Source organism: Fusarium falciforme, chromosome 7, assembly GCF_026873545.1.
Source record: "Fusarium falciforme chromosome 7, complete sequence".
In the NCBI taxonomy this organism is placed as follows: domain Eukaryota; kingdom Fungi; phylum Ascomycota; class Sordariomycetes; order Hypocreales; family Nectriaceae; genus Fusarium; species Fusarium falciforme.
In genome coordinates, this window is record NC_070550.1 from 136,653 (window position 1) to 150,224 (window position 13,572).

The following is a 13,572-nucleotide window of genomic DNA, read 5'->3' on the forward strand; positions in this document are numbered from 1 at the left end:
AGCTCAGGATACCAGCCCCTTCCACTATGTCAGGCCAGGACGGTGCCAGGCGCCACCCCCACGAGCTTGCCCAGGTACCTGGCAATGGCCACTTGCTATTAGGCACGTCCAGCCCATTAAGCAGGTGACCCAATAGCATGAAGCTCAAGATACTAACAAGCGGGGGGGTCCTAGCGTCGAGAATCATGTAGTCCAAAGGACTTCTATTACTCCTCAAAGCTGATTCTATCCTATCAATAACGCTTTGCACATATTGCAAGCAGATGAAGTCGACAGGTCAATTTATTTCTAAAGAAAACGTCTTTTGCAACGTATGGAAGACTTATGGCTATCTCGGCTATATGAAACAGCAAGCCTCACTCGCCTCTAATCGTACTGCAGAATAAGTTGAGTTGTCCCCGATACTGAGAGAAGGATTCCCATTGAAAGACTTGCAACTACCTCCTCCATTTTACCAATAAGGATGCATTCAGCTGGGAACACCAATCGCGACATCAACAAGAGCAGGCGCGCCAATAACTTTCCGGTCAGGTCTCTCGATTGCTTCTCAAGAAGGCGCACAAGTTGGAACGTGAATATCTCCGGCGTCGAGCCTGGTGGCCGGGATATTGCTTAGCAAGGACCATTTCACAAAGAGCCGCGGCCGTAAACAAAGGCGGGCCCTGAAGGAACCCTTGATAGTGGGAAATAGTCATAACAAGTACAATTCGGCAAGTTAGCCAGTTCCTCTGTCCATTATCTCCTCATCACCACCAACAGCTCAAACATCTCCTTTCTTCTTATCGTTCCACTTCCTCACCTGATACTCCGGACTAGGGTCCTCATACCCCGGACTTGGATCCCTCCTTACTGGCTCCGTACTCGCCCTGAACTGCACCGCGTCGAACCCAACCTCGGCCCTGGTCGCCTCCTTGGTGTTCTGGCGGCGCCGCAGCTCGAGCCTGGCCTGGTAGCTTCGGACATTCTCCAGAATCAGCTGGCCGTCTTTGAACAGGTCCCACGGGTCGGTGAGGAACTGGATCTTTGGTTCCTTGCGGGCGTCCGAGACGTGTACCAGGACTGAGACGTCTTGGGATGGGGCGGCTTCGTCAGGATGGGGTGCGCTGTGGACCGAGTTCTTACGAGCCTGTGAAATTGTTAGTTACGATCTTCGTCTTGTAGTGAAAGGAAACCTACTCTGTCAAGCTCGTCTTGGGTAATCTTGAAACCCCCAAGTCCGTGACCTTGACATCGAGATGGTATGTCATTCGCGCATATCCCTTCGCCTTCCCGGGCATGCCATCGAGCCGCATGAGGAAAGCACTAAATCTGCCGGTCGAGTCCGTGAAGTTGAAAACTGCGCGGTCGCTGCCCCTCGAGCCCTTAGGCGTCCACATTTTGTCGCGATTATATTGCGAAGCTAGCACAATGTGGTAGGATATCGGATACCTGAGTTGCGGTCAGCAGCATCAACAGAATGACGGAATGGGTTACTGACAGTAGCCTCTCCGACCTCGGAGTCACGCTTTGCGAGTCCAGATACACGATCCAGCATCCGAGGTGGCCCGGCGGGAGTGCCAATCACCGCACCGGTCATCTGAGTGAATTCCAGATCTCTCAACGCCCCCTTCACCGCGGGCAAGGTCATGGCGCCAGCAAATGTTCGAAGCTCTACTGGTCTTCCGAGGGGGGTTTTGCGTGGCACGAGCAACGGCGACAACGTATGTTGGCAAAGAGTTACTTGCGTTTTCGGCCTGCTTGAAGAATGATGGGCTGAATCTGGCGTGGCTGAGCAAGCGGTTGAACCTTGAACCATTGGTGAGTCCAAGGCGACTCTTCTTGCTCGGTGCCGGATTCTGGCCCGGCCTGTACTCGCCTTCTTCGCCGTCAAGCTCGCCCGACTCAGGGGAGTCTTCCTGGAACGAAGCAATGTCCCTTTCTTGGAAGATGCGATCGAGCCTCTCTTCTCTGTCGCTGAGCGTCATCATGACCAGATTCCTGTGCTCGATCCATATGTTGAAGAAATTCCTCAGCTGCTCCGCCAACTCACAAGGAGTCGCCTCCTTCTCGTACCCCGAGTGCAGATATATGCGAAGATCCCCGGCATAGTCGCACTCCAGGTAGGCTGTGCCCTCGCAGAAGAGCTGTCAACCTGTTGCATGTTGAGAGTTGCTCGCCAGCTCTGCACTACTCTATCGGAGGTGAAGACCTGGACTTGGCTGAAACAGCAGCGTAACTCCTGCTTGTTATCTACACCTTCTCCCATGAGTCAAAAGAAATGACAGATTAGCATGATCATGGCCGTCATCTGGGGGCACTCAAGACATAAGAACATACCTGCAGAAATACTTTCCGCGAGACCTGTAGCTATGGGAAAGATCCTCGTTAAGATGCGTGTTCTCGTGTGCCTCGGTGGTGCTCACAGCCAGATCGCTGGGAAACCTGTTCTTCAGGCCCAACTTGACTAGCAAGTGCATGATCTTCGAAATGAACTCGGCTGCGAACGCAAGGACGGGAATGAGGGACTGAAACGGTTCCCTGAAATAACTCCTGTCGACAATCAACCAATGGTCGTTGACTGTGGCAGAGCTCAAGTACTCGTAAGTCTCATCCGTGACAGTGCTGGTGGTGGGAAACATCTTGGTGTTTAGAAGCGCCTTCTTCTGGTCTTCGCTCAGACCGTGGGCTTTGACGTGATATTCCAGAGCCAGGAACAGTCTTTGGATGCCAGGCAAAGCCGGCTGAGGCAGTGTAGGGACTGCGGCTGCTTCCTTGATCAGGTGATCAATGCCGGCGTTCCTCACATTGAGATGGTCGCGAAAGAAGGTCTCGAGATCGGGATAAAGCCTCTCGAGGCCCAGGGACTGAGTCGGCCAGGACTCTCCTCGCCAGAAGCACTCGTCTTGGGACACCCATCTTCGCTCGCCGCCCTTTGTCTTGGGTGGGACTAGGATCAGCTTGTCCTTCCGAAAGGGGTTACTAGAATCAGTCAGTACAAGGCAAATCTTGACGAAATTGATCAGGGTTGCGCTTACACCAGGCTAGATGAGTTGCCGTGTTCTTCAAGTTCGTGCATCAAACGTCGAATCAACTCCACGCTGCCATTACCTGTGTTCTTTGCATGTCTCAAGGAGGCGAGGTAGAAGTCAAAATCGGCCTCCACCTTCACCCCTAGGAGCTTCAGCAACGGCTTCCTTCCACCTGTGATCCTCCGGCTCGGGAATGTCGATAAACGGCGCCACGGGCCCAAAGACTTTTGTGAGGTGGTCAAGGGGGGCATAGATATGCCATATCTGTTCCCTTGTTATGCTCCCCGTGCACTAGACCCGGGCGGAACCGATAGCCTCAGCCAACTTCTCATTTCCGACACAATCCTCGTCGACTTGCAACCGATCTCTCAGCATAGTAAGCCATTCTTGAGTCGGGTACTGCTAGATAACGAGCTTCAACTCATCAATTCGAGGGATGACCCAGATACCGAGACTGTTGTAGAGGAAGTTGATCCAGGCGCTATTTTGTGAGCGTCCCGCCTCAAAATAAGCTGGGTGTAGAAACCCGTACGTCTGCTTGGGTTCCTTTGGTAGCATGCGACTGGCGGAATACGGACCACCATCGTCAGGCCGATACGTGTTATTTCCTTTGCGGCAGTGGCCCAAGTATGTCGCCACCCACAGATGATCACCTAGACTCTCCTCCCAGCCACCGTTGTTGTGTATGAATTCAGCGTGCGATACAAGCACCGTCGGGGTTAGATTGTTGGGATCGAAATCTCAGTCGTCGTGTGTGCCGACTATGGCCTCCTTGATGCGGTCCATCGTGAGCACTGGAATACCAAGCAGTTGGTAAAGCTTCCACCGGTCAGGATCAGCAGCGGCTTTGTCGTCCACCATCAACATCGTGATACCTTCAGGTATGGCCAATCCAGAGCTGCTTGAGAGGTAAGATTTTCGACCGCACCACCGCGGGGAAACCCATTCTCCTCCTCTCAGCGGGATAATTGGTAGATCAGATATCGGCGAGTACCGATACTCTGTCGAGGATCGATACATCTCACATATGATACGTGCAAGACTGGCATGCCACGCGTTGGACTCCTTCTCCAGGAACGGCCGTGGCCGGCTCTGGAGGGGGCTGACCAGCTGATTACGAAAGACTCTGTCACTCGTGACCCTGACACCCAACTTGAGTAGATATTCCTCATTTTCCGGGTCGTGGTACTTTTCGGCAAGACATTCGTCTTCGTTGTTCGTGTCCATCATCAACGGACGGCCATCGTCATCTCTCAAGTTCTCGGAGACCATGATGAGATCGCGCGGCCTTCTCTTGTGACCAGCCATGAACTCTAACGTGAATGTGGTTGTCAAATCAACCCAAATATCCCTTCTCAATTCGCCAAAGAACTCGCTTTGCGACGGAGTGATGGGTGCGTAGCGAACCCAACTGCGTCGTAGAGAGTTGTTTAGACCATCCATGTGAGGCACGGCTTCCATGAAGGCTTTGATAGCCTCGTTTCTTAAATGTACATTCCAGTTTAAATCGACGTGAACGTCCTCTCGATATGCCGGGAGAAGGAAGTTGGCTTGCAGGAGAAACTAGAACAAAGTCAGCAACGAGCAGGTGAAAGAATGGGAAAGGGGGGTCATACAGAGAACCCGTAGTTTCAGATAGGCAGAAAAGAATATACATTCTGAGGCTCGATGACGGGGAGTACAGGTGCATCTCCATTGACGCCAGTGTTGGGAAACGCGAGAACAATCTCGGACGTGGTAATCCCTGGACGACGAGTCTCAAAAGGGACGTTTTTTGTTGTGTGTTGCCAAACAAAGTAGTGTTTCCCTACTCCATTGTTCATGAGCGACATCATGGATAGGTTCTGAGCCGGCTGAGCGCCACGAGTGAAAGTTCTTTTGAAGAGTCTGTCCTTGGCGAGCCTCCGAAGTCTCCGCAGGAAGAGCAGAATCTTCTCGTCATACGATTTCGTCTCCTCGACAATGAGCCTCTCGTCGCAGTCCTTGTCCAGCTTGAGCAGAATCGAGGTGCATCCTTGCTTGGGCTGTTCGGGGAACCTGCGCGTAATGGGTGCAATCATTCCAAGGTGGCCATTGCGATCAAAGCGGAACGAGTAGTAGCCAGACGAGATCCAGACGGTGGATGCAACCGTGAATACGGCCTTGAAACCGATTCCCTTTTCGCCGATGAACTCCGCCGACTTGCTTTCGCCGCTCTTGGTGCTCTTGCAGATGCGGCAGATGGCCTCGATGCTCTGCTTGGAGAATCCGCGCTCGTTGCAGTCGATTCTGAGTTTTCCGGGTGAATATGGGACATAGTCGGTGTTTCGACTTTGTACGAGTTATCGTCAGCATTTTGGATCGCTCCAAGAGAAAGTGTGTCGACGTCTGATAGAGGTCGTGGGAGAGGCTGCTCTGCGGTCAGGGAGTCGCTCTAAAAGATAACAGAGTCCAATTTGCACTTGTATTTTCAAGGCTGATTCGAGATCTGCTCCGTTGTTGCCAACCTGGTCAGGGCCATCGCCGAGACCCTTGTCGCAACGGATCTGGCCAATATAATCTTGTGCCTCTGACACGACACGGACTTGGGGAAATCGGCCTCCGTGATGATAGGAACACGTTCGAGAGTCAAGTATCACAGGGGTAGATTGTTGATGTCGTGTTGTATGATGATGAGGAGATATTGATCAGTTGAGGATGATGATCGTGAAAAGATGGTGGAGAGTTAAGTGGTATAGGGATGGGTTGTCGATATGGTGTTGAATAATAGAGATGAAAATGGCTGTGGATGTTTTTGCAGGGAATGAGGGCAATAGATATATATACCTGATATGTACAGTGATTCACTAGTTGTTCTAGTTAAAGAGCGCCGGCTGGGCTCTTCGCACTGCCTCAGATCCGTGTGTCCAGCCAGCTCAAAGCGGAGCATGGCAGCTGATTTGTTCGACGCATACTTGGTGGCTTGGTCAAAGTTCGGCGGCTCCGGATATGGGACAGATCCGTTGTGTGGTAAGTGGATGAGTCGATAAAGAAAGCTTGCAGGGTAAAATTAGAAGCAAGGGAAGAAATCAAGGGGACATTGCAGAGGAACGTGAAAGCTTGCAAGAATTCTCAGCTTCGAGAGTGTCGACGCAGTATAGCTATTTGTGACGACTTCTTTTGTTCCCTAATTAGACAAGCAACTCGACAAACCCGATAAAGGAATTTTTCCTGAGCCCTTCCATGTGATTCCATCAATGCATCGGCTGCATGGTAAGGATGTTTTGCGACATGTACACCTCCAACATGACCAGGACGCTTGCGTACTCGCCGCCCAATCTGAGGAAACCAAGGTACAAGCAGCAGCCAAGATCATCACGAGAGCCGGTGCAATGTTTCTATGGGTCCGACTCATGCTTGGTGACAACTTCAACACAGATTACCTTGAGGGCACAAAAGGCGATGCTGAAATTCTCGCAACCATTGACAAGTTGCCGCATCTGGAGGAGTATGGTGAAGAGAGTTTGGATTGTATTTACGAAACCATTCTGTCTCGTCCGGCTGTCTCGCAACCCCAGCGTCGCCGTCGGGCTCGAAGGATCCTCAGGTGGCTTATTAGCGCAACATCTGAGCGACCATTCCGAGCAGATGAGCTGGTTGTGGCCGCAGAACTCGCTCCACAGGTGAAAGGTCTCGATGTACCCCAGACCATTGATCCTCGGGCTGTCATCTGCCTTCTCCCTCCACTGGTGTATATTGCGGAGAATGACAGCGTGTCACTTATTCACCTTCGGTTCGGCAGTATCTACTCTAAAAACCGTCGCCCCAACATGTTAACGACCTGATGAGTGAGGAGGAAAAGGGGAATGGAGACACAGCACAGGGGGAGCACAGGGAATTCAGGAGCATGTGTTGCGACGTAAGGTAACGGCGAGCCTTCGTTCGTCACACAACCCCTATCAGCCTCGTTTCCTTTGCTGACTGAACTACAATAGTGTCGTATCTCTCACTATCCAAATTCTCCGGCTTTGAGCTCACCGAGACGTGGTACGAATGCAAGGTAGAGGGAATTCTCGAGAGCCGTGAAGGAGTTCTTCTGGAATACGCCGCCATGTACTGGTCATTGCACGCCGCTTCACTGGATGAAGTCAGCATAACAGGCGACCAGGTTTCAGATTGGGGAGAGGAACTCTTAAGCACCATCAGCTCAGAGTCAGTGATTGGGCTCGAGGCCGCGGTGCTTAGGTATCATTGTACCATTCCGGAAAAAGGATAGGATGCTTGAAGCCGCAAAACAAGCCATAACCGTCAGAGAGTCAGCTCTCGGTTCGTCACACACAGCGGTTCAGAATACCACATTGACGCTTGCATATCTTTGACGTACGACCAAGCGGCTCGCCTGTGAAATTACGATCTGACCCGGACGGAGGACTTCAGGACTCAACCGTCGGCCCGCGGCTCTTATGAACCAACCTCGCTCAACCTGGGCTTCGATACCTTACATCCCAAAGTTGCAGCGTGGGCCGAATCAGTGCTTGCGGTCACAAAAGTGTTGTCAATCCCGCAGACATGGCGGATTTGCCCCATTCAGCACGGCCTTGCCAGGTTCTACCTCCGGATGGGGGATTCGAACCAGCATGAAGCCTCACAAGGGACTCGTGGCAAGGTGGTTTGGTGTGCCGGGCTTTGCCAAGCCACGCCTGTCAGGCGTCAAACTGCTCGAAGAGACCTTTCACAACTCACTTAAAGCTGGCCGTGGAACTCGCGGAATGCTACGAGACACACAAACAGACTGCCTCGACTATTGTTCGGCCACTCCAAAGTGCCCTTGAAGGTATTGTAGGTTCCTCATGGCAATTCAGTTACAGGGCTCACCGAGCCTGTCAGAAGTTGGCCAAATACCAGCTGCGGAGTCCCTATTCCGGACTCTGGATGATATCAAAAACCACAGTCCATCCTTCCAGGACATATATACGACACGGCACGGCAGCTCTCGACACTGGTCGAGAACCACAAGGACGCGTTGGCTGTCATTGAGTCAGTTGTCAGGCACATCCCTACGCCGAACGGACGCGGCCTCGCAATCCAAGTGCACCAAGACTCGCCCAGGTCCTCGCGACTTGGTTCGACTCAGTCTTGTCTGGAAACCCTCCCTAGAAGTCCCTCACTTCTTCTACAAGGGTGAATAAACCGAGAGCGCTGTGCTCTAGCCGGCGCCAATGTGGTGGAGTGAGATGGGCAATCGGTATACCACGGGCACTTCAACTTCAGGCCTAACAGGGCCGGAAGCTACGACAAGGGAGTTCTTGTTGGTGGAAGCCATGCGATTGACGGTGATTTGGTGGTATTTACTTGTCGGTCAAGGAAGGTGTCGAGACAACAAGACGCTTTCAAGTTGTCGGCCAGTCAGCAAAGGTGTTGGCTGGCCACATGGTTGCGAGTTGGCCATCAGGTGAGGGGGATGAATCCGTCTGGGCAGGGCTGTGGAGCTGCTGTGGCCGTGAAGATCGACTCTTACGTCTCTCCGGCCTCGCCGAATAGATTGCTCTTTCTCGCCCCAATACTCGTTCGCCGTTCCGGTCGTGTCGAGCTCGCTTGCCAATTGTCGGTGTTGCCGCCGCGTCTCGCTCGCGCTGTCGCTTGGCAGGGCGTCTCAGATTACCCATCCCATCAATCAGCCCTCCATCTTGGTCGTGTTTCCTCGAAGCCCTCTCAAAGAGTCTGGTGGCGTAGGCTTGTAGAGACCACGGCGCGGCATCTGGCTCGTCTGAATCGCTGGAGCCTTGCGACAGTTCAAGGTGGGTTGGATCTCGCAGACCAATGCGCTCAATGCGCTCATGAAGCTGACTGATGAACAACGGATCGGGACCGGCGATGCTAGACGAGAGGCGGGTGTTGGCGGTGCTGTCACCAGCTCGGATCCAAACGTGGCGACAGGGTCAGGAAGAGGCTAGATTACCGCGTCAGCCTCAATCATCCCGGCGCGAAATGGCCGGCAATAGACTCACGCCGTACTCCTCCTCAAAATCATCGGCAAGGGACTGTCGCCAGCTGCGTGATTTGCGCGGAACGTTCATCAAACCATGGCATACCAAGTCTCGCGATGACGATGCTGAGAGTTGGTTGCGTCAGGCGGAGCAGTCAAGAAAGGGGTGTCGGAGACGGGGTAATATTCATCCGGTCAATCCTGGGCACACCACCCTAGACCTGCATATCACCTCGACGTTTGCTTAAATCACGGATTGATAATAATCCATATTAATCATTATAACGTTAATCATGAATTTAGAAGGCCTCCCAAGTAGTTAGCCTGTATATGAAGATTTAACCGTGCCCGGCGCGGTAGCCGCAGAGGTAATAATTATCTTGGTATTAGAAAATACGGACGCAAGACTCGCTTTTTCCGAAATTGTAGAGTGGCTCGATGAGCAATTAAGGGATCCTGAACTGCTCTCTGTTCGAGGGCACGCCAGAAAGTACATGTGGATATCTTTAAATTAGCCTAGAGATGCTAAAGCTACAAGGCTCTTATGGCATCTCGTCTTCTCCAACGTCGTCGCCCGCAAGCAAGTCATCATCTCGTCAATACGACAACCTTCCCCGGCCAAAACTGGAATTCTGGAATGATTGTTACTTTCTGACACTCTCTCAACCCCCTCGACAACCCTCTGGAGGCTGGAATCTTGGAAGTCTTCGGGAAGGTTACAGCTTGAATGACTTGGTTCTCTGTTTGCGCCCTGACAACGGTACCATTTATGGTGTTCGGCGTCATTAGGCGGTTCGTCAAGTCCACAATACAGGCCTCATCTATGTTCAGTCCGCGTCCGATCGCGCCAAAGCGTACATCAATGAAAAGCGCATCTCTGGAGGGATACATCTGTTGAATGATGCTGTGATGGCGGTGACGTTTGGATGTTTACGCTATCGTGCTGAGTATGCCCGATTCTCCCGCTCAGAAGCCTACCAGGACCGACTTTGCAAGTATTTACAGGGTGTTATGGGGGTTCAAACAAACCAGTCAGCACTGGCTTTGACACCAACTCCAGCCGAACAAGGCGGCATCAAGATCGGCCAGTGGGCTCTGACAACAGGGACCATAGGCCATGGGGCGTCTGGTAGAGTCAGCGTTGCCATGAACAACAAAGGGAGGCTTGTGGAATTGAAGGGTATGACGGTAGGCCACGACAGACGGTGGGTTCAAGAACTCCAGCGGAAGCTGGAGATGCTCACATCCTTGACCATAAGTCAGCATGAGAATCGTCTTCTTGGGTTGGTCGAGATGATCACCAATGACGGCAAAGGAATCAACCGTACTGCGGATCTTTGGTTTGTTTTAGAGCCGGCAGTTGCAGATACATTGCATTCCGCCTCCCTGAAAGGGCTCTTTGGTGAAGGAGACGAAAGGTGAGGCCACTCACAAAGTCAATTGGAGGTTACTTACCATACAGACTGTGTGTCTCCGGGATCATAGTTCAAGACCTACTTGGGGCCGCAGGGTTCCTACAGAACAATTTGTGGCTTCATGGCGACATGAAACCAACCAATATTGGCGTTCAAAGTTGGACCTGTGAGACCAAATCCATGGCGACAGGAAGACCCTACCAGTGAAAGAATAAGCCCTCTTTTTCATGAAATGTATAGAGAGGGAGTGGCGAGTTTGACAGGCAGTAAGAACGCTGGTAGATTGCCCAGGTCTTGTTTCGCTGCAACGCCACCCGCAATGTCCCAGATGGCGAACATGTCGTTTCAAGCACTCAAAGAAGTTATTCGCGCCATGATTAGGCATGCATATGCCGAACAAAACAGCCAGAGGGAGACGAGGGCTTCCGTGGTGCAAGCATTAGGCATGCTCATTGGCAAATCAGATCAACCCAGGAAGAAGGCAAGAGACTCGGAACACTAGCTATATATTGTGGAGTTTCATTCATATTGACAAGGAACTATACATAGAATAATCTAGTAGTTCATTTAGCCATGCTGTCACCCCTCACTAGCTAACCCCATTGCTCAGCATTGCTCTATGAGTAGGCCACCCAGAGAAACCTGAAGATCGCTCCTTTGCCCACAAGCAACACCCACGAATGCGCCTTCCAGTCTTTTGTCATGCAGGAATAGGTTATGGTGCTATTAGAGGCCCGCTAGGGTGGAAGAGCTCGTTGCTGGATGAACACAGAATGTGTTCATTGCCTGATGAGGTCGAGATTCAGCCTGGATGCCCCCCAAACGCGGCTTGGGAAGTGCAGCCAGAGTCACAGGAAGTCTAAGGATACTTCTCAGGAAGTGTTGACCAGGAATAAAGTAAATTGCGTAGGAGGATGGCCATAACTTTTGCCACGTTGACTACCAAAGGCAAGATATTGGAAAGAGGAACACGACTTGATGGTGTCTCATCTTTTCAACACATCACCACATTCACCATGCCAACATGTATGGTCATGCCTTGAGAACTTTGTTTAGTACTATCGAGTGTCAGCCGGGATCAGAATAACTCAGTTGCGAGAGCCAGTTATCTGCTCAAAGAAGATGCTTGATTGCATTCTTCTAGCCATTCTATCTCGAAGCATGTTGATATCTCATACTTGCTCTCTCTCATCACAAACCTTATCTTTGACATCAACAAGCAAGGCCGAGAGACTACTCCGTGGCGCATCGACGATACAGAGGTTCTTCTGAGGCCCATGTCTCCAGCGTCGAGGCAACTGAGGCTGAATCTACGTTTAGGCTCACCTTTCATGCCCTCTGGGCTCTTTAGGACGTATTTCCCCAGAATCAGACAGCGTGGCTTCTCATCCGAAGTATAACGCGGAATCCGAGATGACAGGGGGGTCTGAAAGATCACAGGCAGTCCGGTTTGAAAGTATGCTAGTTGGACCCCGGACTAGATTGTTTCTTTCCGCTCTCAGTCGATGCTCGTTGAAAGAGCGTCCAAGGAGTGCCAGGTAACCCGAAAGGGTTCAGTCACGGGAGTCTACCAGTCACGAGCATAGCATCAACCCCCTTAAACTCACTCCTCCGACTCCATAGATATACAGCTATGTCTAAATACCACTTGAGCGGACAAAGGGTGGGGGAGAAGTCAGGGATCATGTCCGTTGATGGCACTCAGGCCGGCGTACAGGGTGAAGATGAAGAAGTCCCTCGAAGTTGATGGAAGAGGTGATGGTCACCTGACGGTACGTATGGGTATCTCCTTGACTCGAAGGGTTAGGACAATGAAACCGCGAGCAATGAGAGAATCAATTCCAGGTCAACCACTGACACGCCTTACTCGATGATTGTTGGCTTGAATGACATTCGGCGGAACGCAGGCATTGAAACACCCAACCCCGCTGTATAATAAACCACATGCAGTCCGACGGGGTATCTTTGTATCCTACAGAAGCACCTTGGTTACAAGGGTCGATACACGCTCCTCATCACCCCCGGTCTCTTGTCTGTCTACGTACCAGGGTTGAAACAACGCCATCGGCCTGAGAATAGCTAGCATACTTGCTCTGCCAAGCTTAAGAATCATACCGGGTCACATAGAAGACAAAAGAAGGGGGGGGGTCTTGAGGCAGGAGGAGTTGTATACATGTTGATGTGTATTGCGTTTAAGCCGTAGTAGGATTAGTAAGGGACCATGGGACTACTTGGACATTGGTGGTGTGGGGGACAAGAGCCAACGCCTGGGAAGACTGTCGCCACGGTCACGCAGTAACTCAATACAATTAGACATACATAGAGGCAAAAGGAGCGATCATACCAACTTGAGGGGTTACAATGGTATTTCGACATCTGTACGGCGTACACCCAACTACAACACCAGCGTGGCCAACAAGGTCCAATAAAGGTAACGATCTTGCCAGACTCGCTCAACAACGTCCCGAATACTCCGTGCATCATGCAAATCTCGCTAGATTCATCACGTTGCTTCCACTCGATGGCACGGCCCCTCGGCCAATCCTTCGACCGCACTGACGAGCCCTCATGCACGTGTCGTATCGACGCAGCAAATTGGTAACCGGTGGATCTCCGTGCCCCTGAAAGCCTTCATCTTAGAGCTCTTGATTCGCTAACCCGTAGCAAGGACCCTGACTGGCAGCTTGCTGTGCGGGAGTGGCTGTGCCATGGCTGCCTTAGCTAACCAAGGAGCCAACCAATTATTGCAAGGGTGGAGGACCCCGCTGACTTGGAACAATTTGCTGCGTCGAGACGGTGTCCGTTCGCTTGCCCAGGACACAACAATTTCGTCAATGATGAGTCTCAAGCACTCTGATGGTGACACGAAAGAAAGATTTTCACCCAAAGTCTTTGGTCTCGCTCCCTCCTCTCTCCTATTCTTCCCTACCGACACACGCCCACAACGTCACACGTGATCACACACCACAAGGGGTTTTTGTCACACATACTTACCAGCCCTACGGATATGACGGCCCCGCCGATCCGGAGGCGTGTGACAGCCAAGTCCAAGGTCATTGGAGAGCGGTGGCTCTCCTGGTTGAGGCCCTTGCGCAGATCAAGTCAGACCTGGAGACAGCCATGGAAGAGCCTTGTGCATTGTCGTAGACAGCAGTAGAGATAATACTTGCCCGAGCTCATGCATTGTCCATGTGCTTAACCGAGG

General features: G+C 51.8%; 1 protein-coding gene and 1 pseudogene across 2 annotated transcripts, besides 1 other annotated feature; both read right to left on the bottom strand.

The window, feature by feature from the left end:
- Positions 1–850: 850 nt before the first annotated feature.
- On the bottom strand, positions 851–5,508 carry NCS54_00874700 (annotated as a pseudogene). The gene is made up of 9 exons: positions 5,495–5,508; positions 4,664–5,318; positions 4,034–4,571; positions 3,015–3,150; positions 2,317–2,958; positions 2,171–2,198; positions 1,570–2,123; positions 1,209–1,428; positions 851–1,126 (listed from the first exon to the last, which is right to left on the bottom strand).
- Positions 851–5,508: a sequence feature.
- A 3,132-nt stretch (positions 5,509–8,640) lies between these two features.
- On the bottom strand, positions 8,641–9,067 carry NCS54_00874800 (Hypothetical protein; the record flags this gene model as incomplete). Its single annotated transcript, XM_053154118.1, has 2 exons — positions 8,975–9,067; positions 8,641–8,916 (listed from the first exon to the last, which is right to left on the bottom strand). Exons 1-2 carry the CDS (start codon positions 9,041–9,043, stop codon positions 8,641–8,643), a joined length of 345 nt encoding a protein of 114 aa, XP_053010093.1. The 5' UTR covers positions 9,044–9,067.
- Positions 9,068–13,572: the final 4,505 nt, after the last annotated feature.